Source organism: Geotrypetes seraphini, chromosome 2, assembly GCF_902459505.1.
Source record: "Geotrypetes seraphini chromosome 2, aGeoSer1.1, whole genome shotgun sequence".
In the NCBI taxonomy this organism is placed as follows: domain Eukaryota; kingdom Metazoa; phylum Chordata; class Amphibia; order Gymnophiona; family Dermophiidae; genus Geotrypetes; species Geotrypetes seraphini.
This window is the reverse complement of record NC_047085.1, coordinates 21,531,647-21,557,869: the sequence shown is the minus strand read 5'-3', so window position 1 is coordinate 21,557,869 and position 26,223 is coordinate 21,531,647. Positions and strand designations below refer to the sequence as shown.

The 26,223-nt window shown below is 40.5% G+C and overlaps 1 protein-coding gene across 2 annotated transcripts in view; it reads left to right on the top strand.

The window, feature by feature from the left end:
- Positions 1-26,223, top strand: part of DENND3 (DENN domain containing 3) — a 178,484-nt gene that overhangs the window by 133,232 nt on the left and 19,029 nt on the right. The window contains exons 16-20 of one of the 2 annotated variants that reach the window (XM_033934187.1): positions 1,671-1,800; positions 15,509-15,616; positions 18,125-18,264; positions 18,926-19,086; positions 25,964-26,097. In XM_033934187.1, the coding sequence (XP_033790078.1) occupies positions 1,671-1,800; positions 15,509-15,616; positions 18,125-18,264; positions 18,926-19,086; positions 25,964-26,097 (673 nt within the window). The remainder of the gene's footprint in view (positions 1-1,670; positions 1,801-15,508; positions 15,617-18,124; positions 18,265-18,925; positions 19,087-25,963; positions 26,098-26,223) is intronic. The other variant, XM_033934188.1, reaches the window with a different exon arrangement.

Sequence of the window (26,223 nt, the reverse complement as noted above, 5' to 3'; positions counted from 1 at the left end):
AATGGTAAGAGATGAGATGGCCTGAGGGGAAGTGTTCTCATAAAGGTAGGCGGGGAATGGATCTAAGGTACAATTGCAGGATTTCAGTTTGAGGCAGAGATTATGGACCAGGGATTCAGAGACAAGTTCGAAGGAAGACCAGGATCTGTCAGCTGGGATAGGGTAGGAGTCTGTAAGGATAGGGTTGGGGTCGATTGGAATCAGAGATTTGTAGGAGATTGCAGGAGGGAAGGAGCACCTCAAGGTGGAGACCTTATCGCTGAAGAATTTTGCCAGAGACTCGGCTGAGGGGGAGGAGGGGAAGATGGAGGCATTTTTGGAGGTTAAGGAACGCCAGATGTTAAATAATGTGCTACTCTGGTTGTTGGATTTGGAGATTTTGTCACCGTAGAAGTTTTTCCTTGCTTTTTTTAGAACAGTATTGTAGAATTTAATATTGACCCTCCAGGAGTGTCTGTCTGTAGGGGATTTAGATTTTTTCCATTTTTGTTCCAGAGCTCATCATTTCTGTTTCAGTTCTCTGTGGTATGGGAGGTACCAAGGGGCCTTGCGGGAATAGGAGATGATTTTAGTGGAGAGAGGGGCGAGGGAATGGAAGGTGGACTCGGAGAGGGCGACCCAGTTTTGCCAGTTTTGCCTGATGCACGTGCTGGCCCTGTGGACCGGCAGGAAATTTCTGTGGACCGGCACTGGTCCATGGATTGGTGGTTGAAGAACACTGCTCTAAGGGATCTGATCTGTGGGGGCAGTTGATTCCAGTGACTCAGTATGAAATAGGAATAGAATGTCTATATCATTTGGTAAGCACCAGAGAGCATAGTATTATTAATGGCAATTTTTTGTGGTTCAAATTAAACAGTATAAAATTCCTTGTACTATGTTGTAGTTTTTGGTAAATCTATTTATTTCCTCTTTTTGTAACACTTTCCCTTCCCCCTTCCTTCAGACATTTATGCTAGATATTCCAAGAGCAGAGAGCCTGATGGTACTCCTTTCCAGCCTATGATTTTAATAGCATCTGTTTGATTCATTTCAAGTTTCTAAAGCTTTTGGTATAGAACTCACTTTAACCCTTTATTTGGCATTGTTGCTCAGAAGCAACATGTGTTTTTATGGCTCTTATGGGAGATCTGCCTGTTACTTGGCACTGTTGCTCTCATTCAACGTCAAGTTACATAAAGCAGCTGTTTTCACCATCTTCCAATTAAAGAGTGAAATCATTTTAAGCAACTGGATTAAATCAATTTAAGCTGTTGAGACAGACATGGGACAGTAGCATGGAATGCTACTATTGTTTGGGTTTTTGCCAGGTATTTGTGACTTAGATTGACCTCCGAAGACGGGATACTGGGCTAAATGGACCTTTGGTCTTACCCTGTAAGGCTATTCCTAGGTTCGTAACCTGTTACATATTTTATTCTCTGTTTTAAATGTTAATAAATGCATTGTATTGCACTGTCAAGCAATACTTCAGATTCAAAAGGTTGAATTGCTTTAGTTTTTAAGTAAAATTTACTTCATCAAAAGCAATCTCTATTATAATCCTATATTCTGGAAGCAAAAAGGTTATCCAGGAAAGTATTCATATTGACTCTTTCTTTACTTTAAGGCAGTAGATGGGTGTTAGAAAGTCTTCTATGAATATAAATAAATGTTCCTTTGCATTGTAGGACCCTCAATATATTCAGGAGGCCCTGATTAATGCCCTCTTAATGGACGCTGTTGTTGGCTCCCTACAGTCTGCAAAAGCTATTTATGCTGCCTCCAAACTTTCATATTTTGACAAGATGAAGAGTGAGGGTAAGTTGTGTATTTATTTCCTCTTCATTATTTCTAAGATTTTGCTCAGGCATATTGCTTATCCCGTTTACATGTTCTATGTGTTTCTGCCAAGGAAAGGTAAGAGATACTGGACCTAAGAAATGAATCTCATAGCATTCTTTAGTATTAAGAGGTTTCTCATTTCTCCTCTTTGTTTCATTTTCCACAGTAGAACAAGTTTTTCAGTGACCTAAAGATAAGAGTACTTCGGCTTAAGAGTTGAATTGGTTTCAGGTATAGTCAGGAAATCTTGTCTGAACATAATGTCATACCATCAGAAATGCCAGAAGTGGTCATGGATAATAGAAGAACAGAATCCTCTTCATTTTATCAATACAGAAGAAGGGACTGTAAGAATTTAGAACAGATCATGTGTAATGCAGAACTACCCGCAGATGAGGGAATGCCTGTATCTGAACACATGCTCAGTTTGTAATAAGACCTTGCTTTTAAAAGATCTGATGTGACTGCCTGGCAGGAATAGCATGTTTAACAGAATCATGAATAACTCTCCAATTTTAGTTGATCTCTGCCCACTAGCATACAAGCTGATTCATTGTCCTAGAAAATAAAAAGTAAAAAGGGTAGGGGACTGCTTTTGGTATATAGATCACTAGCTGATGCCCCGGCGTTGCACGGGTATTTAATTATAGCAATAACACTGTAAATGGATTCAAATAAAGATACTTTATAGTGGTGAATGAATTCAAGTCTCACTGGAATTAGCAATCTCTTAAACTGAAAAGGAAGATCTGTTGGAATAAGTGGCATCCAAAAGTTTCAGTATTGATTTAAACAACTCAGTATGTGGAAACTCAAGTTGAAAAGAAACTCCATGCAGTTTTTTCCCGGTTCAGAATGGAACCTGTGTGCCTAGTTCAGCATATGGGAGTACTCATGTAATGTAATAACATTATGAACTGGGGTGCATGAAGGAAACAGTTACAAACACAGTTAGAACATACAAACTTTATATGTATGGTGTCCGTGGTAGAATAGAAAAGATGTCCCTAGTGGTTATAGTGTCATATAAAGTGTTTTATAGTTGGAATTACTGTGAGAATGGCAGCTTTTTACATCCGTTCCATTGACATGAATGGGTGAAATAAGATTTTCTGTTTGTAGCTCCGCCACGAGACCCCCAGAACATATCACCCCAGGTAGTGAGGGATCTGCATACCAAGTTTCGTTCAAATCGGTCAAGCCGTTTTTGAATTACTGTGAGAATGGCAGCTTTTTACATTTTTTCCATTGACATGAATGGGTGAAATCTGATTTTCTGTTTGTAGCTCCGCCCACGTGTGCAGGTGGGCCGCAAGACCCCCAGAACATATCACCCCAGGTAGTGAGGGATCTGCATACCAAGTTTCGTTCAAATCGGTCAAGCCGTTTTTGAATTACAGTGAGAATGGCAGCTTTTTACATTTTTTCCATTGACATGAATGGGTGAAATCTGATTTTCTGTTTGTAGCTCCGCCCACGTGTGCAGGTGGGCCGCGAGACCCCCAGAACATATCACCCCAGGTAGGTGGAATTACTGTGAGAATGGCAGCTTTTTACATTTTTTCCATTGACATGAATGGGTGAAATCTGATTTTCTGTTTGTAGCTCCGCCCATGTGTGCAGGTGGGCCGCGAGACCCCCAGAACATATCACCCCAGGTAGTGAGGGATCTGCATACCAAGTTTCGTTCAAATCGGTCAAGCCGTTTTTGCGTGATCGCGGCACATACACACATACATACACACATACATACCTCCGATTTTATATATATATATAGATTTATTTCCTTTAGGTTGCACTGGACAAGGATTAGAATATACAGTATGATTTGCAGCATGAGGAACCCAGAAGGTGGGAAAGATTTAGGTATGCTCTTGATTTACAGACCATCAGTAGTTGGAACATGATTGAGGATAAACTATTTAATCTGATTTCTCACTACACTACAATCTTTGCTACTCTGATCATTCTTGGGGACCTAAATTTACATCTAGAAATGCACAAAGATCCCAAAGTCTGCACCTTTAAACATTTATTGAATCAAACATTTTTACCTTTCTATATGATCCAAATCATAAAGGCGGACACTGTTTAGACTTCATTTCTGGTATATCTGAACTTTCCATTGATTGACCATGTTAAATGGGAATCAGTTATCTGGTCTGATCATTACCTTTTAAACTTTTACTTGAAACGGCCTAAAACAAACATATCAGCAACGAAAGAAGTCTATGATAAGGCATAGGAAGATATCAATGGAAGAATTTTGGAATGGGATTATGGACCAGTTACAATCAATGAGTAAAGATATAGATAGGACTTTAAATTCCTGGCAGGATCTCACAATATCAGTGTTAGACAGGATTGCCCTGACCAGAATCATAAAATTGAAACAGAAAAATAATCCATGGTTTTCAAAACCACTATTAGCCTTAAGAACAAAGAAGAAAGCTGGAGAGAATTTGCAGGAAACACCAGAAACAAGAGCATTATGTTAGTTGGAGAAGAGAAATAAAACAAGTTAGCAGTAACCGAAGCTAAGAAATTACATTATGATAACTTGATTAATCAATCAAGAACTTCTTCCAAGAGTCTTTTAAGGTTATTAATTCATTAATATCTACCAGAAATATAACTGTCGATTCTACTTCGCAGCAACCAGGTGAAAATAGCTTGGCAAGTTATTTTCAGGAAAAGATTAGGTCTATGTACATTTTAGAAAACAGTATTGAAATGGATTCAGCAAATGATAATATGAAAAAAGGGATACCAAGCTGCCAGTTCCGCCAGCAGCACTAACAATTTCATCTTAGGATAGGCAGTCCCCGCAGCAATCCCGGTGTCCAGCGCTCACGAGAGAGATCCTTCCGGGCCTCTAGAAGATTTAAGGGAGCCGCGGTACGCGGCCCATGGTCGTGAGTCTGAAGGGGCATGGACAAAGGGGCAGTACATGCCCATTTTGAGTCCATGAGGAGTCTGGTGTGGGCCAGTATCTATTCCTACCACCATGGGTAACAGAAAGGCGAAAGTTCATGTACCAGCTTCAGGTATGGGTCCAATGGACCGGCACCTTATGGTTCCTTCTTTACCACAGATGGAAGAGCAGGTAACTCTAGGTATACAGTCTGCTTCCCTCTCCTCTGGTGAACCGTCACCACCTTCCCAGCCATCAACTTTTGTTGGAAGAGTAAAGACACTCTTCAAGGTTGAGGATGTAACATCTTCCTTACAATCTTTTGATATAACTGGACTTAATATTTCAGATCAAACTGGTGTGGTGGAAACAAAAAGTTTGACTTCCGTACAAATGGTTGTGGAGAGAAATCGTAATGTACTCCCCAAAGATGAAGTTATCATTTAAAGAATGTATGGCTAACTGTCAATAGAATTGACTCTTCATTGCAAAATACAGTTTTGAAATTGTGTCAGTTCTTCTCTGATATTACAGTTAAAATGAATGAGCATGAAAACAAAATAACAGAGGTAGGAAATAAATTGGATAAAACTGTGGGTAATTTACAGAATACTGCTACGTCTAACATTAAAGATAGTATGCTGTTTCATGCTAAGATGGAAAAAATGGAGAACTATGAGTGTTAAGAACCTACGTTTTCTAAATTTCCCCATTACACACTACCTATTTCCATTGGAGCTAGTAAGAATGAATATGAGGGAAATTTTACAATATGCTAATGTGGATACTTTTGAGCCTGATAACCTATATTACATTCCGAGGGCTTCTAAGGAGGTGGTAGATGAGGGTGAAATTGATAAACTAGTCTCACCAGATAATTTGGATCTGTCTCGGTTCCTTGAGTCATCTAAGGACACAATTACAAAATGAGTTACGCTCTTGGTAACTTTTAAAACAGTGCTAGAGAAACAAGCTATTTTGAAGTTATATTTCACTAATAAACAAGCTCTGTTTTGTGGCCGAGTGTTAATGTTTCTGGATGTGTCAAAGCAGATACAGTTTAAAAGGAAGCAGTTTCTGCTTCTTAAGCCCAAGGGCCTCTTTTACAAAGCCATTTAGCATGGGCTGCTGCGGTAACAGCCCCGAAGCCCATAGAGATTTCAAGGGTTTCGGGGCTGTTGCCGCACGGCTTTGTAAAAGAGCCCCTAAGGCTTTAGCAGTGGGAGCGACCTTCTTTTTAAAATTCCCCTATAAGTGCCTTATCTCATATGCAAGTGATAAATATGTGTTTCTGGAACCAGTTAAGTTAGAAGATTTTCTTAGAGACATAAGAACATAAGCAGTGCCTCTGCTGGGTCAGACCAGAGGTCCATCATGCCCAGCAGTCCGCTCACGTGGCGGCCCATCAGGTCCAGGACTTGTATAGTAATCCTCTATCTATCACCTTCTATCCCCTTTTCCTTCAGGAAATTATCTAAGCCCTTCTTGAACCCCAAAACCGTACTCTGTCCCTCTGGAAGCGTATTCCAGGTGTCTTCCATGCTTTGGGTGAAGAAGAACTTCCTAGCATTGGTTCTGAATCTGTCCCCTCTTAATTTTTCCGAATGCCCTCTCGTTCATGTAGTTTTCGAATGTTTGAAGAATCTGTCCCTCTCCACTTTCTCCATGCCCTTCATGATCTTGTAGGTCTCTATCATGTCCCTTCTAAGTCTCCGTTTTTCTAGGGAAAAGAGTCCCAATTTCTCCAATCTTTCAGCATATGAAAGGTTTTCCATACCTTTTATCAATCGTGTCGCTCTTTTCTGAACCCTCTCGAGTATCGCCATATCCTTCTTAAGGTACAGCGACCAATATTGGACACAGTACTCCAGATGCAGGCGCAACATCGCCCGATATAACGGCAGGATAACTTCTTTCGTTCTGGTTGTAATACCTTTCTTGATAGTACCAGCATTCTATTCGCCTTCTTAGAGGCTGCTGAACACTGTGCCGACGGCTTCATTGTCTTGTCCACTATTAACTCCAAGTCATTTTCTTGGGTACTTTCACCCATTACCAGCCCTCCCATCATATAGCTGTACCTCGGGTTTCTGTTTTCTACATGCAAGACTATACATTTCTCTACATTAAACTTCATCTGCCATCTCGTCGCCCACTCTCCTAGTTTATTCAGGTCCCTTTGTAAATCTTCGCAGTCTTCTTTAGTCCTAACTCCACTAAATAGTTTGGTGTCGTCTGCAAATTTTATTTATTTATTTTATTACTTCGCACTTTGTCCCTGTTTCTAGATCATTTATAAATACATTGAACAGCAGCGGTCCGAGTACCGACCCCTGCGGAACACCATTCGTGACCCTCCTCCAGTTCGAGTAGTGGCCATTCACTCCTACCCTTTGCTTTCTACCCACCAACCAATTTTTGATCCATCTATGTACGTCTCCTTCCACCCCATGGTTCTTCAGTTTCTGTAGTAGACATTCATGGGGTACCTTGTCAAAAGCTTTTTGGAAATCTAAGTATATGATGACTATGGGGTCTCCTTTGTCCATCCGTTTGTTAATACCTTCAAAGAAGTGCAATAAGTTCGTTAGGCACAATCTTCCCTTGCAGAAGCCATGTTGGCTTGTTTTTATCAGTTTATTTCTTTCTAGATGCTCATCGATGCTGTTTTTTATCAGTGCTTCCGCCTTCTTCCCTGGAACCGAAGTCAAACTTACAGGTCTGTAGTTCCCCGGGTCACCTCTCGATCCTTTTTTAAAAGATGGGCGTAACATTAGCTATCTTCCAATCCTCCGGGATCACACCTGTTTTCATGGATAGATTACAAACCTGCTGTAGTAGTTCCACTATTTCCTCCTTTAGTTCTTTCAATACCCTAGGGTGGATTCCGTCCGGGCCCGGACATTTGTCAGTTTTTAATCTATCTGCTTGTGTACGTCTTCAAGGCTTACCTCCATGGATGTTAATTTTTCTGCTTGATCTCCTTTGAAGATTTTTTCAGCTTCCGGCACGTTGGATGTTTCCTCTTTTGTAAATACTGACGAAAAGAACATGTTTAGTCTATCCGCCACTTCTTTTTCCTCCTTCACCACTCCTTTCCTATCTCCGTCATCCAGCGGTCCCACTTCCTCCCTTGCTGGCTGCTTCCCTTTAACATATCTGAAGAACGGTTTGAAATTTTGTGCTTCCCTGGCTAGCTTCTCTTCATATTCTCTTTTTGCTCTTCTTACCACGAGGTGACATTCTTTTTGATTCTTCCTGTGCTCTTTCCAGTTCTCCCCATTTTTGTCCTTTTTCCATTTCCGGAATGAATGTTTCTTGTCTTCTATCGCTTTCTTCACTTCTTTAGTTATCCACACCGGGTCTTTTGTTCGGCTCTTTTTGCATCCTTTCCTAAATCTGGGGATATACAGATTTTGTGCTTCGTTCACCGTGTCCTTGAATAAAGACCAGGCTTGCTCTACAGTCTGCAACTTCTTTGAGCTGTTCTTAAGTTTCTTTCTTACCATTACTCTCATCGCTTCGTAGTTTCCTTTCTTGAAGTAAAAAGTTGTCGCTGTGGTTCTCTTCCTCTTCAATATTTCTACTTCAACTTTGAACTTGATCATATTGTGATCGCTGTTTCCCAACGGCCCTACTACTTCCACTTCCTTTGCAGGTCCTCTTAGCCCATTGAGGATTAGATCCAGAGTGGCATTCCCTCTCGTCGGTTCCCTGACAAGCTGCACCATGAAGCAGTCCTGTATAGCCTCCAGGAATCCGGTCTCCCTAGCGCATTTTGAGTTTCCAAGACTGCAGTCTATCCTGGGATAGTTGAAGTCTCCCATAACAATCGTGTTACCGCTTTTGCATTTTCGCCTCAACTCGGCTTTCATTTCTTCATCGTTTGCTTCGGTTTGCCCAGGTGGACGATAGTATAAGCCCATTTTTATCTCGGGCCCATTACTTCCTGGTATTTTAACCCATAGTGATTCCAATTTGTTGGTCATCGCTGCTGTGTCCACTCTGGTCGAGTGTATGTTATCCTTTATGTATAGGGCTATTCCTCCTCCTTTCTGACCTGACCTGTCTTCGCGATAGAGTTTGTACCCCGGCAGTGCTATGTCCCATTTGTTTTCTTCATTCCACCATGTTTCAGAGACCCCAATGATGTCTAGGTTCTCTTTTTTGGCCATGACTTCTAATTCTCCCATTTTGTTCCTTAGGCTCCTTGCATTAGTATACATGCAATTTAAGTCCTGGTATTTTTTCTCAATTTTCTTTTCCTGTGCTACGTTCTTCTTATCATCCTCTTCTTGAACTGTCAACTCTTGTTTTTTGCCCGTTGTGTGTTCCCAGCATTTTTCCCACTCAGTATCCTCTCGGGATACCTTCTTTGCAGATAGTTTCTTAAATTTTGCATTTGCTTAGCTAAGGAGGATAATTGACGACATTTAAAGGATGTGCCACATGTTTTGCCTGCCAAGAAGTTAATATTTTTCTTATGATTTGATTCTTACTAGCCGCATTTTCGGCCATTAAATGTGAGCTAGATCGTGATATATGTTTTTCTTGAGATTTGTTTTGCTGAACTTTTTATGCTATTGCTTGAAATTTGATATACCTGTCTTGTTTGTTATGTAATTGTAACAAATAACAAAAAAAAAAAAAAAAAGGGGATACCAACGGACAGATGCTAGAAAGAATTATCTGCTGTTACGTCAGAGGAAGTCTCTGGATTGCTGAGAAAACTAGATATTTGCTCAGCTAATATGCTGGAGAATATTCCTTCCGTTTTTTTGTTATAGTTGACAGATTTTGCTAAAGTATGCTTAGAAAGGGGTATATATCCAAAAACGATATCAGCCATTGCTTTGACTCCTATACCTAAGGCCTAAGGATCAGATCTCACTAAAATCAAAAACTTTAGATTGGTAGATAGAATACCATGGTCTGCAAAACTCTTAGAATTCTGTGTGAATATACTGCTATCATATTTCCTATATCTGGCAGATGGATTTCATAGTTCACAACACGGTTTCAGACCTATGCATAGTACAGAATCCTTATTGTTAGAATTAACATCAAAAGCAAAATCTTACCTAAGTAAAAATAAGCAGACTGTTTTGTTGTATTTTGACATCTTAGCTACATTTGATGCAGTAGACCACTCCCTGTTACTTCTAAAGTTGAGTGACTTAGGCCTACATGGCATGGTATTAAATTGGTTTGTAGAATTCTTAGGAAACAGAACATATGAAGTAAGAAAGGGCAATAAGAGGTCCCAAAATTGTAATGCTTTCTGTGGCATGCCACAAAGCTTTCCACTAGTGCTGCCCGATTCGCGATTCGAATCGATTCTCCGATTCACTTTTGGTGAATTGATTCGAATCGGTTTACTATTAAAGAAAATCGGACTTACTGATTCGTTGGCCCCCTTGCTACCGCCGTTTTTGCCTGGCCAGGGAGGAGAAGAGAGAGCCTTGCTTGCGTGAAGGAGAGAGCCTTGCTGCCCCGATCTGCACCATTGATTCGTTCGGGCTTCCCCTCTTCCACCGGAGTCCTTGCTTCTGATGTAACTTCTGGTTTTGCAAAACCAGAAGTTACATCGAAGCAAGAACTCTGGTGGCAGAGGGGAAGCCCGAACGGATCAATGGTGCAGATCGGGGCAGCAAGGCTCTCTCCTTCACGCAAGCAAGGCTTTCTTCTCTCCTCCCTGGCCAGGCAAAAGCGGCAGTAGCGATTCAATTCACTATCCTGCTGCTACTCTGGGCGTCTTCTCTCCATTCGGCCGCCCAAGCGGAAACAGGAAGTTTTCACTGAGGGCAGGCCGCAGTGGAGAGAAGACGCTAGGAGTAGTGGCAGGAATGGATCGCTACCACCACCGGCAGACCTCTTCCGGACTCTCTTTGGGAAAGGTGCGGGGGTGTGGTTGTGGTGGTGGGGGCTTAGGAGTGCCATTAAAAAAATAAAAAAGGTAGATGGAGGGAGAGGTGAGATGGGGAGTTGGTGGACTGGAGGAGAGGTAGGGAGAAGATAGATGGGAGAAATGAACTTGGTGGAGGGGGGAGATGGACTTGGGAGAGATCATGGAGAGGGGAGATAGGGGGAAGGATAGAAGAAATAAGGATCTAAAAACAGGAGAGGGAGAGAGATGGTGGACAATGGGATTTAGGGAGGGAAGGATCAGAAAGGGAGAGAAGTTGGACACAAGGGATGGTGGGGAGGGGGGATAGAGATACTGGATAGGAGGGTAGTTGGGAAGAGAAAAGGAGAGATGGTGGACCCTGGGGTGGTGGGGAAGGAGAGAGAGATAAAGGATGAAAGGGTAATTCAGAAAAGGTGGATCTGTGGATGGAGATGAAAAAAGGAAAGATACCAGACCTCCGGGGGAGGGAAGGGAAACGGAAGGGGAGGACAGAGATAGAAGATGGATGGTTAGCACAGAGAAAGAAGAAAGAAGGAGACCCTGGCAAGCAAGTTATCAGAAGACAACCGGAGCCTGGGACCGATAAGATCTGAATAATGATCAGACAACAAAAAGTAGAAAAAATAATTTTATTTTCTATTTTATGGTGTTAGACCAAGAATGTGAGTTAGGATTTAAGAGTGAGAGGAAAAGTGTTTTTTTGTTTGTTTATTTTGTTTACACCACAGCGCCAGGAGAGGGCAAAGTGGGTGAAGAGGCTATAAAATGGGTGAAGAGGCTATAAAATAAACCCACCAGGATATTTGATAAAAACATCCACTTGGGCAGGAAAATCGAATTGAAAAATCGATTCAATAGGCTAAATTGAATCAATTTTTTTTTCCTGAATCGGGCAGCACTACTTTCCACTATCTCTCTCCTTGTTTAATGTGTATGTAAAAGCCTTGAGTAAGAGATTTTCCCCTTCTCAAGTCCACACATTTTCTTTTTTTTTTTAAATTTTAGCAAATGTTACAAATCGCATAAAGGCAATAGGCAAATGACAAAAAATACCCATAGAAATAAAAATACAATTTTCCTACGAGCCCACATCATGAGGAGCAAAGGAGAATATTAAAGAAGAAAAATTAAATATTTACTTAAGTAGGCAAAATATACTGTAACTCCAATAAACCTGTAAAAGAAAAATAATTATTTTACAACATTCTCAGTCTTATTTAAAAGAAACATTTCGAAGTGAACTGGGTCCAAAATACATAAGAATCAGTTACAAGGAAATTTTAAGAAAAAAAGTGCTTTCCCCTGCTAAAACCCAATGTCTAAGTAGGAGAAAAGCTTTATGCCAAATTTGAGTTTGTCTGGATACATCTGGGAACATTGAAAATTCTTGTCCATAAAATAGCACAGACTTTTTGTGAAAATAAGACTTCATAATTATCATTTTTATCCACTGAAGACATAGGGCTCCTTTTACAAAGGCGCATTAGCAGTTTTAGCATGTGCTAAAATTCCGCACGCGCTAGCCGCTACCACCTCCTTTTAAGCAGGTGGCAATTTTCGGCTAGCGCACGCTATAGCACGCACTAATCTTGTGTATGTGCTAAAAACGCTAGCACACCTTAGTAAAAGGAGCCCATAGAGACCAGTAAAATTGATCTCCTAATTACAGAGTCTTGAGATGTTTCTAAGAATTTTGTAAGATCAAGACTATCTGGAGAATTTATATTATCTATCCCACCTTCCTGGGCTAACTTCTCTAGTGTCACGTGGAATATAATAAGTATTAACTTCTGGTACCAACTGTAGCACATCCTTTACATTTATTTTGAAGAATTCCCTAGGAGAGAGAAAATAAATCACAGGAAAATTTAATAATCTCAAATTAATTGCCCTAGAGGTGTTCTCGTGTCTCCATCTGTAAATAAATCATTAAATTGCCCTTCATAGAAGATGCCTGTGCCAATTGACAAGATTTAACTTGAGATTCTATTTTCCTAAGGTTCTTCTCCAACTTAGTTATTCTTGTGTCCTGTTCAGTGAATTTAATTGAAGCTTCCTCTAAATTTACTGTACCAAGACAAATTCTCTTATAATGTCTTATCTAACTAACCACCCCTTTTACAAAACTGTGTGAGAGGTTTTTAGCCCCAGCCAGTGTTCTGAATGCTCTGCTCTGATTCTATTAGGAACTCTATGACCACCAGAGCAGCACAGAGCATTCAGGATGCTGGTTGGCGCTAAAAACCTCTTGCTAGTTCTTGAAAAAGGGGTGGTTAGTTATAGCAAGCATTATGTCTTTTAAAGATACATCTTGTTCACCTGAAAATTCATTTAAAGGATAATAAATAAAGAAACCGGTGCTGGTACCTTAACCATTCCGACCATTGAAGTCTCCAACTACTGAGGTAAACCAGAAGAATCTTGATCTTTTGATTTGTTCCTGTATAGAAATTACATTTTGACACTCATAATAGAAAGATCCAGTCTCCCTGATGATAAGGAGGTTTCGGGAGGAGGGGGAGACCCAGACATCAATGGAACATTAGTAGAAATTAAATGTTTATCTATTGGTCCTTTATTAGCATCGGGGTCATCTTTCCATTTGATCCTCCCTTTCTCTTCCCCATCTACACTGAGCGGAGCAGAGTCCCACACTTCATGCTCCTAAGTGGCTCCAAAGAGGCTCCAAAAGAGTGCTCCCTTTTGGTCACGTCCCATGGCCGCATTCCGTGGAGTGGACACTCAGTTAACCTGGTCTCCAAAGACCTTTCTCCAATGCCACAGATGAGTGGGATGCCCAGCCAGATGCTTGTGATTGTGGAAACTTCTCCCAAGCTCCCGATGTCTGAGGGAGTGGATGCCCAGTTAACCCAGTTTTATAGCATTGTTTTGAACAAGCTGGAGTCATTTTCTTTCCTTCATTTTGATCCCTCTATAAAGTGAATTACAATGCTCTAGACCAGTGTTCTTCAACCTTTTTACACCTATGGACCGGCGGGAAAAAAAAAAAATTATTTTGTGGACCAGCAAACTACTAGGACTGAAATTTAAAAACTCAGTTTCCGCCCCGTCTCCGTCCTCGCAAACCATCTGATCCCATCCGCACAAGCCTCAGTTATGATTGTATACTGAATGTATTTTATTTTATTAAAGTATAAAAAGAAACAATATTCTGTACAATTGTCATTTTATAAATACAAATAATACAGAGCAAGGATCAACAAAACCCCTGTCTCCCCTCCCCTTCACATATATCCCCTCTACTATCAAGAAAACTGAATAAGACAAATTATTACAGAATGCTACACAGAAATATCATGCTAACAGAATACCGCAGTCACACATAGCAGGAATAGGGTTAGCGGAGTGCAACTAGGGCAACTGCCCCCCTGGTCAGAGAGAGCCCTAAGCCACTTCCTGGACTTTGCAGTCCCCAGTTATGTCTAACACCAGCTCTAGCAGGATATATATTTAAAATCTGATATATTCTAATCACAAAATAGAAATAAAATTATTTGTTTCTACCTTTTGTTGTCTCTGGTTTCTGCTTTTATCTTCTTTTCACTCTCTTCCTTCCTGCGTCTGCCCTCTCTGTCTCTTCAATCCAGCATCTGCCCCTTCCATCTACTGTCTGACCTCTCCCCCTTCCGTATTTGTCTTCTTTCTATGCCCCTCTCCCCTTTCCATCCAGCCTATGCCTCTCTCTCCTTTTTACACGATTCATTCCAGCTTCACTGCTCTCTTCATTTTTATCTCTCCTACACCAGATCTAACATCTTTGTCCCTCTCAATTTCTCTGCTAACCCCCCTTCCCATCTCATTCCTTTCTCTCCCCTTCCCCTCCTCTAATCTCCCTGCAAGCTGTTTCCCTCCTTTTTTCTTCTCCCTTCCCTCCTCCCCCTGTCCAGCAGTAACTCTCTTCCCTTTCCTTTCCCTCCTCCCCTCTCAGCAGCATCTCTCCTTCTCCCTCCCTCCAGGTCCAGTAGCAGCTGTCCCTTTTTTCCCCTTGCCCAGCAGCTTCCCAGACTCCTTTCCCTCATCCCCTCCCAGCAGCATCTCTCCTTCTCCCTCTCCAGGTCCAGTAACAGCTGTCTCTCTTTTTTTTTTTTTTTTCACCATGCTCAGCAGCTTTCTCCCCTCCCAGCAACTCTCCTTACTTGCCAGTGCTGCGATTCAGTAAGGCAGCCTCGGGTCCTTTGTTGGGTCGCACCGCCTCTGAGGAAAGCGGAAGTTGTATCATCAGAGGCGGCCCGACTCAGCAAAAGCTCCAAGGCTTCCTTCCTGAATTGCTGCGCTTGTAAGGAGAGCCGCTGGGAGGGAAGAAAGCATAGTCTGAGGCTCCCCATTATCTCTCCGGCCCTGCGTGAACTACAGCTCCTCGATCTTGCCAGTCCTGCGCGGACCGGCAGGAAATTGAAGATGTTGGTCTCGCCGGTCTTGCGTGGACCGGCAGGAATTTTCTGCAGACCGGCACTGGTACGCGGACCGGCGGTTGAAGAACTGTGCTCTAGACAACTAATTACTAGGGAATGCACTAAGACATTTAATGCAGACTGATCAAGAAAGTTACAAATGGAACGAATGCGTCATAGTTTATACAGAGTGTGTTGGATGACCATGCCTATCTGGGCAGTGTAGGAGAGGCCAGAATTAAATTTCAGAAGACTGTGTTTGTGAGGAGCTAGCACCATTTATTTAGGCGCTGTTTATAGAATCAGCCCCAAAAAGACTGGAGTTGGTCAGAGGAAAATGACTAACATGGTTAATTAGTAAAAACAGAATATTTTATAGTGCTAAGATTTGCCTATAATGTGGCTATTTTGTATTTATACCATTTTATAATACAATGCATTTTATTGTAGTGCCCATGATGGTTCCGAAAACTACAGCAGAAACATTAAAGCACAGGATTAATCCTTCAGCTGGAGAGACTGTTTCACAGGCAGTTGATGTTTTACTGTATACACCAGGTAAAGCAATGGTTTCTCACTTAAAATTCTGAAATATGTTTTTATTGTTCAAAGGGAATTTTTGAATAGATGTAAAAATTAGAAACATAAAATGTTTTATGTCGATGCTTATAAAAATGATATAGCCAATTTCCTGCTATGCAGATATGTCTACCACATCTATCTTAAAATGCAAATATAATCTAAAGTGGTTTAGAGGCAAATAAGATTTTATAAGAAGAGTGACCAATATAATAAAAGAGATTGAACTCCTCTCGTATGAAGAAAGATTAGAGATTAGGGCTCTTCTGCTTGGAAAAGAGATAGTTGAGGGGAAACATGATTGAAGCCTACAAAATCCTGAGTGATGTAGAATGGGTACAAGTGGATCGATTCTTTTTTTTTTTTTTACTGCATCAAGATTTACAAAAACTAGGGGACACGATGAAGTTACAGAGTAATACTTTTAAAACCAATAGGAGGAAATATTTTTGGTAAAGGATGTGGTAAGAACAGTTAATGTAGCTGGTTTTAAGAAAGGTATGGACACGTTCCTGGAGGAAAAGTCCATATGCTGTTGAGACAGACATGGGAGAGGCCACTGCTTGCCCTGGATCGATGACATGGACTTCTGCTACTATTTGGGCTTTTACCAGGTACTTGTGATTTGAATTGGCCTTTGTGAAGACAGGGTACTAGGCTAGATGGACCCTTGATCTGACCCAGGAAGACTATTCTTATGTTCTTAAATAAATTGTTGCATGCTATTAATTTATTGGGATTTATTAACCATAAAGAAATTCACCCAAGGTGGTGTACAGCAGTTACAGTTTAACATAAAACTTACAATTTTGTTAACAGGATAGCAATAGTAAAATAACCAAATATAAACATAAATATAATATATGAGGTAAATGTGAAATCAGCAAATTGAAACTTAATAATATCATGAGACAGTATCCAGAAATATCCACATTTAACAGCACTGGAATTCAAATAGCATTGATATGATGTTAATGCTTTTCTGCAATAGGGGCCAAATGCATATAGGAACAAGATGGATGGTTAAACTCATGGCAAGTTCTTTGTACAGTTAGATCAGTTCCTTATTTCTTGTTTAAGTTACAATGTGTGGCAACCTAGTCCAGGTGCAAAATGAGTATATAGTCGGTCACCCTGTGTATTAAAGGCTTGGGAGAAAAACCAGGCTTTCACCTGCTTCCTGAAGTAGAGGTAGTCTTGAGTTAGATTTAGCCACTCTGGGAGTAAATACCAGAGCATGCAATTTATTTTGTTGAGATGCTCCTTGAGAGGGACCTTAGAAGTCTCAGAGGTGTATAAAGGGCTAACTTATTTTTTAAGTATTCTGGCCTTAATTTTAATTTCTGGTGGAATTCGTTATGTCACATATATAGAATGGAAAGATCATTGGCGGTACAGAATGGAAAGTATAAAACTTTTATTAAAATACAGGATTGACTACAAATTAGAGAGATAAATTTCTTTGTATTCTGTGACAATAATTACTATCTTATCATATGATCACAGCTATACTCCAATTAAAAAGTTAACCGATTACGTTTATACAACATACATTGTTGAAAATATATCAGTGAAGTGCTCAGACCAAGAAACCCATATAATAGTGATGTCACTACAATGAGGTTTGCATGGGGACCATCATCGCCTTCACGAGTCCCCTGCCCTCCCTATATATATTATAAAACCTATAACCTAACTGTTAGGTCTATTCAGCTTGTGGTACTTATCTGTATTGGGGAGCAATTAGTGCTGTTGACTCTCATTGGTGACTTGTTAAAATTAAAGTGCAAGTGCTTCAATAAAGTCCTGAAAGTTTTTTCTTTTTTTCTTTTCTGAGTGAATTCCCGTCCCCCCAGTGACCCATATAATAGTGACATCACTATTATATGGGTTTCTTGGTCTGAGCACTTCACTGATATATTTTCAACAATGTATGTTGTATAAACGTAATCAGTTAACTTTTTAATTGGAGCATAGCTGTGATCATATGATAAGATTAAAATACAGGAGCCATTAACATCTTTTTGTCATGATTAAATGCCATTTTTCTATTAATTATACACCACTTAATGTTGGGAGGGGGGAGGGTTTCAAGTGTAGGGTTTATGATCTTATAATGAATAATGGGCTTTGAGGGAGGGTGGGGGGAGAGTTGCATTTATATTTATAGGATATAATGATAAGATGTTCAAGTGGTCTAATTAATAGTGTTTATTATGAATTTTTGTACACTTGATGAAAGTTTAAAAATGAATAAAGAATTAAAAAAAAAAAAATAAAGCATTCTGGCCTATCTTATCTGAGGACCTTGAAAATCAAACATAGAGTTTTTAATTTAGCCCTGTAAGGTGGTAGCCAGTGTAGTTTTTGCAGGAAGGGTGTGATGTGATTTACTATTACTAGTAACTAGTAAAAGAGGACTTCTAAATCCCATTTTAACAAAAACAAAACCCCTCAAGCTGCTATAAAATTTCTGTTTCATTCTAGGACAACTTGATCCAACAGGAAAAGGTGGAGAGACCTATCCAAAACTGTGGTGTGCTTTAAGTGAAGGAAAGGTGGTTGTGTTTAATGCGTCTACTTGGTCTATTCAAGAACATTGTTTTAAAGTGGGCAGTGCAAAACTGGTAGGTTTTTTCTTTTTAGAAGTCTTTCCTGTGAGCAAAATAAGTCATATTAAAGCTATGCAGAGCCAGGTGTCATACCCTTAAAACATTTCTCAGGAGTTAAGAAGCTGATTTAATAAGCTGCTCTAGGTTTAGAGCAGCCTATTGTATATGGTAAAATTACCGTATTTTCATGCATATAACGCGCGCGTTATACACGATTTTACAAACCGAGTATAACCATGCGCGTTATACAATTTTTTTTTTCTCATTGCGATCCGGCATCCTCCCTGCAAACCGGCATTCTCCCCCCCGCTTGCGTCACCCCCCTCCCCCGCGATCCTACATCCCCCCCGCATCGCAAAGACATCGCTTACCCGATTGGGCACCGGCACCAGCACCAATGCACAGGACATGCCAGTGCCAGTGCCCGAAGATCCTCCCTCGCCTGGGCTGGGCTGGGCGGTGCGAGGGAGATCCTCCCTCTTCCCTATGCTGGGCTGGTCTGGGCTTTGAGCATTTGCGCATGCTCAAAACCTTCTGGTCTCGCTCTCTCCGAGATTCTGTCAATTCTTCAGTATACAATGAGATAAAACCAAAGACTGGTTTAGCTTGATGATCTGTAGCCCTAGTTACAAATAAACTGTTTGATTAATTTCTTTGCATTTTGTTGTTTTGATAGACCTGCATGCTAGGTGTAGAGCACAACCAAGTATGGATTGGCTCTCAAGATTCTGTCATCTATATCATAAATACACACAGCATGTCATGTAACAAGCAACTAACTGATCATCGTCATGATGTCATGGATATAATTTTGGAGGAAAAGAATAATGCATGCAGGTAAAATGGATTTTTACTATTATGATGTTTTCTATGAATTTGAAAAGTATTTTTTATTGGTCATATAATAATAATAATAATAATAACAGTTTATATACCGCAGTACCGTGAAGTTCTATGCGGTTTACAAAAGATTAAAAAACGTTACAAATTGAATGAACTTAAGAGGTGAAGGAAAGTGGTTAATAGGTCAGGAGAACCGTATTGAGGAGAAAGAGATGTACGGGTCAGCTGTCTAGATATTTCAGGAACAGATATGTTTTTAGGTGTTTCCTGAATTCCTCATAAGTAGTGGGCGATAGCAATTGTTCTAGATCTTTACCCCATAATGCTGCCTGATGTGAGAGAAGGTGTTCATGGTGTTTTTTCAGTTTACATCCTCTAACTAGGGGGGGAAACGAAATTCGAGTGTGAGCTTCTCTTGTGTCTGTTGGCTGAGAAGGAGAAAAGATCAGTTATGTATTTAGGGGCTAGTCCATATAGTACTTTAAAGCAGAGGCAAACGAACTTAAACTTTACGCGTGCCTCCATCGGCAGCCAGTGCAACTGCCGGTAATAAGGTGTCACGTGATCAAATTTCTTTAGTCCGAAGATTAGTCTGACCGCTGCATTTTACATTAATTGTAAACGTCGCATATTCTTTTGAGAAATTCCTAAATAGGCGATGTTACTGTAATCAAGTTGACTTAGTACGAGGGATTGTACCAGGATTCTGAATGCTGGCGTATCAAAATATGATTTGATGGATCTAAGTTTCCAGAGAGTGAAAAAACCCTTTCTGATTAAGGAGTCCACCTGGTCTTTCATGGTTAGGCATTGATCCAGAGTTATACCCAGTATCTTCATGGTAGACTGAATAGGGTAACTAAGTTTATTGATGCGTAGTGGTGTTTTGGTGTCAAGCGGGTGTGGTGAAGCAACAAAAAATTTCGTTTTCTGAATTAAGTTTGAGCTTGAAGACAGTCATCCATTGCTCCATCAAATTTATAGCTTCTGATGCTTTGGGAATAGTTTCCGAGATAGAGTTAGCAAATGGGATGATAATCGTAAAGTCGTCTGCGTAACTGAATAATTTTATCCCCAGCTGGGTTAATTGTGCATCCAGTGAGGACATGTAGACAATGAAAAGCAGTGGGGCTAGCGGTGACCCTTGTGGCACACCGGATGGATTGCTCCAGGTATTGGAGAGATCATAATTGAAACGTACCTGATAAGTACGGGACATAAAGAAGCCATGAAACCAGTTCAACACCTCAACCCTGATACCAATAGCGTCTAGGCATAGTAGCATTTTCCCATGGTCTACTAGATCAAAGGCAGAGCTCATATCAAATTGCATGATCAGGGTGTTGAGGCTCTTGCTAAACAATAGACGCAGATTATCTAGGATAGCCACAATTACTGTCTCCATACTGAATAAAGGTCTGAACCCGGATTGAGTTTCATGTAGGAGAGATTGAGATATTCCATCAATTGGGTGTGTACCAATCCCTTCATGATTTTTACAAAAAATGGAATGGATGCTACTGGTCTGTAGTTGGTTACTAGAGCTGATGATTCTTTACTATTTTTTAGGATTGGGGTTATTATTATGTGACCGTTGTTAGTGAGGAATTTCCCGTTTTTTAGGTTATGGGCTAAGTAGTGTAGCAACGATAGTTTAAATGCTAATGGCGCCGCTTTCATAATTTCCGGGAGACATGAGTCCAGAACGCAATATGATTTAGAGTATTTGTTATATAGTTTGGTATAATCATTCCATTCTAAGTCTAGAAAGGAACTCCGGATCATATCTGCTGGTATTTCATTTCCTTGTATGTTAGCTATTTGATGATCACTGGGGTCATTTGTTGAACAGTTGTTTCTTAGGTTTTTAATTTTTGAATCGAAATGTAGTGCTAAATCATTCACAGAGGGTAACTTAATGTTGTGTACGGGTAGAGTGTAGCGAGTGGTGTCAAATAAATTCGTGGTCAAGTTGAACAGCTCTTTTGTATTGATTCCTTGTGAACCATTGCAAAATAAGTTGATTTTGATGGAGTAGAATGCTTTACATTTATCTTTTATCAGTTGTTTGTAGCTGATAAAAAATAAACGTAAAGCATATGAGAATATGGTTATATTGTTTGCTTAAAATAAGAAAACAGTTCATCAAATTCAGTATAATTGCCCATATTTAACTAGGTTAATTACGAGAGAAGCAAAAATACTCTGTTAATATTGTCATTTTGCCCCCTGGTAAAATAAATTGTTCTTGATTTAAGAACTAGTCAGAAAATTCCAGGATGATAATCTATTAAATAGAATGTTAATTCTGAGTACATTAATGATTAATACTCAAAGAATAGTTAAGCTCTGGAACTCGTTGCCAGAGGATGTGGTAACAGCTGTTAATGTAAAGGAAAAGTCTATAGTCTGTTATTGAGCTTGCCCTGGGATTAGTAGCATGGAATGTTGCTTGTATTTGGGTTTCTGCTAGGTACTTGTGATCTGGATTGGCCACAGTTAGAAACAGGATACTGGGCTAGACTTCTGTGGTAAGCAAATTAATGGAAACACTTTTAAAACAGAGAATGGTCAAGTTTCTGGAAACCTGTGGATTACAGGACCAGAGGCAACATGGATTCACTGGAGGTAGGTCTTGTCAGACAAATCTGATTAATTTCTTTGACTGGGTAACCAGAGAATTGGAAAGAGGATGTACGCTAGATGTGGTGTATTTAGATTTTAGCAAAACCTTTGACAGTGTTCCACACAGACGTCTAATAAATAAACTGAGTGCCCTCGGGATGGATCCCAAAGTGACGGGCTGGGTCAAGATCTGTTTGGGTGGAAGGCAACAGAGGATAGTGATCAATGGAGATCGCTCTGAGGAAAGGGATGTTACCAGTGGTGTGCCTCAAGGTTCTGTTCTTGTTCTTTTTAACATTTTCATAAACAATATTGCTGAAGGGTTGTCTCTTTGCAGATGATACGAAAATCTGCAATAGAGTAGACATGCCGGATGGTGTGAATAACATGAAGAAAGACCTGGCGAAGCTTGAAGAATGGTCTGAAATTTGGCAGCCAAAATTTAATGCTAAGAAATGCAAAGTCATGCATTTGGGTTGCAAAAACCCAAGGGAATGGTACAGATTAGGGACTGAAGAGCTTATGTGCACGAGAGCGGAACTTGGGTGTGATTGTAAGTGATGTTCTTAAGGCGGCTAAACAAGTTGAAAAGGTGATGGCGAAAGCTGGAAGGATGCTAGGTTGTATAGGGAGAGGTATGGCCAGTGGGAAAAAGGAGGTATTGATGCCCCTGTATAAGACTTTGGTGAGCCCTCGTTTGGAATATTGTATACAATTCTGGAGGCCACACCTTCAAAAAGATATAAAAAGGATGGAGTCAGTCCAGAGGAAGGCTACTAAAATGGTGTGTGGTCTTCATCATAAGGCATATGGGGACAGACTTAAAGATCTCAATCTGTATACTTTGGAGGAAAGGTGGGAGAGGGGAGATATGATAGAGATGTTTGTAATGTAAATGCGCATGAGTCGAGTCTCTTTAATTTGAAAGGAAACTCTGCAATGAAAGGGCATAGGATGAAGTTAAGAGGTTCCGGAGTAATCTAAGGAAATACTTTTTTACAGAAAGGGTGGTAGATGCGTGGAACAGTCCTCCGGAAGAGGTGGTGGAGACAGAGACTGTGTCTGAATTCAAAAGGGCCTGGGATAGGCACGTGGGATCTCTCGGAGAGAGAAAGAGATAATGATTACTGCGGATGGGCAGACTGGATGGGCCATTTGGCCTTTATCTGCCATCATGTTTCTATTGGTCTGACCAATCATGGCTGTTCTTATGTATGAACGTATTTATCTCAAGCTTATAAAAATGTTTTGCAATGTGCAAACTATTTTCCAGCCATTTGTGATCACCTCTGGGAAAAGGTAACTAAAGTCACAGAAACAAAAAAATTAGGTTTTAATGAATTATGTTAAAGCAAGCAATTGTAATCTAACAGTCCACACCCCATCCGTTTATATGAAAAAAAAAAGTTGAAATATGTAATTTTTGCAGCATGCTTATGAACCCACGCCATTTTTCCACATACACATGGCATGCACAACCCCTGATGCTTCCGTTAACCTTTGACCATTTGCCTATGGCATATTGCCACACCTCATCCACCTTTTATCAATACCCATAGTAGCATACTATGCCATACTGTGTACTGTTTGAATATTTTTACTGCTATAATTATCTGTTGCCTGTGCTCAACCTTTTCCTGCTGTACATCACTTTGGGTGAATTTGTAAGTGCTAAATAAATCCTAATATATAAAAAAATTAAGGGCTATTTTTACAAAACTGCAGTAGCGGTTGCTGCTCTGGTAATCGCTCTGATGCCCATAGGGATTTAATGGGCATTGGAGTGTTTTCCACGCAGCAGCCACTACCATGGCTTTGTAAAGGGGGGGGGGATAAATAAATGCAAGAACATACTTTTTGTATGACTATCCAGCCTCCTAATTTCCCTTTGTATCATAACAGAGAGTTGTGGCATAGCCAGACCTAATAGTTTGGCAGGGCCCACAGTTAAGATGGGTGGGCCTTTCAGAATTCTTCCCCCCTTCCCTCCCCCACACATTTTATGTCCTGCATCTTTTACCTTCTCCTTCACCCCTGAATCCAGAATGTGCCCATCTGTAGCCTGATAAACCTTCCCCAGTCTACCTCAGCATCTTTGCCAGCAAACAGCAATGCCCCTTCAATTCTTGCACCAATTTCACAGGCATCCTTCTGCCACATCTCGCCAGAGAGGAAACAGAAGTGACATCAGCAACGGCAAGATGCTACAGAGAGAAGCCTCAGAGGTGTTGGGTAAATCAGAGAGTGGGGGGAGCTGCCTGGCCATTTGGGGGGGGGGAGAATGCAGGATCTGGGGGAAGGAAAATGAGGTAGCTGCCACTGAACTTTTTTGGGTGGGCCAGACAGGATGGATCTGAGTCAAGAATGGGTGAGCCTGTACCCACCCAGACCCACATCTAGCTATGCCAGTCATATGGCACTTATGTAGTTGTGAGTATCCGCATTTCATCTAGGTTTTCTATTATGTCTTCCCCCATTTCTTTCTGTTTCTTTTATGAATTAGTAGTAATTTCCTTATATTTTATAGCGTTCCTTTTCTTTTTTTATGACTTATATGTGAACCACTTTGTCCTACTGGTTAGCTAAAGCAGGTATATCAAGCTTCAATAATATAAACATTTAAAATCTTCTGTTAATCTTCTCCCTTCTTCACACCAAGCTTACTAACAATCTGAACCACCACCAAAACTAATGAGACTATTGCCTAAAACCTGCCAGTATCAACACAATTGATTTCTGGGAAATTGTAACCTACTGGTTCCAACTTGGGTGTCCCATGGATTGCAGTATTGCTAGATCATGGTTTCTCTCTTTCTGCTCTTTAAGTTGTTCCATATCACATCTTTCCTTCCTTTTGAGGGAGTAAAGGGAAATTACTTGCATTACACTGCATTTTATTCTTTTATTCTGCTCTTTTCCCCCCAAAAAAGGTAAAAGAAAAGACTTTTTCTCTTTCCATTGAGGGAGCAGGATGAAAACTAGTCCAAGAATTTAGCTCAAAAATATTTGATGCTTCCAGTCACTCCCAAAAGAGACCTTTAGTGGCATGGAGGGGCATAATCAAAAGGAACGTCTAAGTCCGTTTTCGTCTAAGTCGCAAGTCGTCCAAAGTAAAAAACAGCCTAGGACACACTTTTGAAAAATACATCCAAATTTTTTTTTTGTTTCGAAAATCGTCTAAGTATACGTCCTGCCGCTCTGATCTTCCAAGTCGCTAAATCGTCTATCTTTATACCAAATTTACGTCCAAGTCCAAAACACCTAGAACAAGCCCTGTTGGATGTGGGAGGGGTCTGCAAAGTGATGGACTGAACACCCAGACATGGCACCTAAATAGTGGGGTACCTTACAGGGCACTGATGTGAACTTCACAAAAAGGGTGCCATGTCATCATCTCACTACAGCTCCCTTATAGGTCATGGTTAGCCCCCCAAACCACCTCCAGAATCCCCTAGACCCACTTATCTACCACCCTAATAGCCCTTATGGCTGCAGGAGCCACTTATATGCTAGTACAAAAGGGTTTGGGGGGTATATAGGGAAGTGTACATGTTTCAATAATGCAGTGATTACAGGAGCTTATGGGCATGGGTCCCTGACCCACCCCCAAGACGTCCCTGACCCACCCCCAAGACGGCTTAAGCTGCCTCTGTGCAGGATGACTAGGCTTTCCTATGCCAGGCTGCCAGGTGATAATGGTCTGGAGACTGAATTTTAAAGGTGTGATTAATATTTTTATGGGGTCGGTGATCACTGGGATAGTGTCTGTATTATGTGTTTGCAGTGCTTATCTGGTGACTTTAGGTGGGTTTTTGTGACTTAGACCATGTTTTAAATGGTCTAAGTCACAACATCCAAGTTCCGTCGATCCTGTGCTGTATAACTTTCGGTTATACATGCAGTACAACTAAGTCTAAGCCTGCCCACGTCCCGCCCAAATCCCGCCCTCGACACTCCTCCTGACACCCTCCATTTAGCTATGGTTGTTAATGGCACTATGAAGGTTGTTCAGTGGCACTATGTAAACACGTCCAAAACCCATTTTGATTATCGGCACTTGGACGTCTTTCGTTTATGATCATCCAAGTGCCGACTTAGGCTGGTTTTTGAACGTTTTTCTCTTTCGATTATGAGCCCCATAGGTCTTTGAAAATTTACCTCCTAAAATTCAAAAAATTAGATTCTAGTTTTGAACATACTTTGTTCTTGGGTACTACTCTCATATTTATTGTTTTTGCTTCCAAAGTATAGCATATTCATGCAGTGTGGATGGAACAATTATTTCCTGGGATGTCAGTACTTTGAAAATAAACAGAAGATTTCATCTACAATGTCACTATCTAACATCGATCAAATGCCATAATGGCCTGCTTTGGTGTTGTAAGTGGTGCAAATTTAAGATATAAAAAGCCTTTTATATGTTATAATAATATTAAAGATAAGTTTTGTAATTATTTTTTGTGTTTTTTTTATTAAAATTGACAACAGAGAAGAAGTGAAAAACTA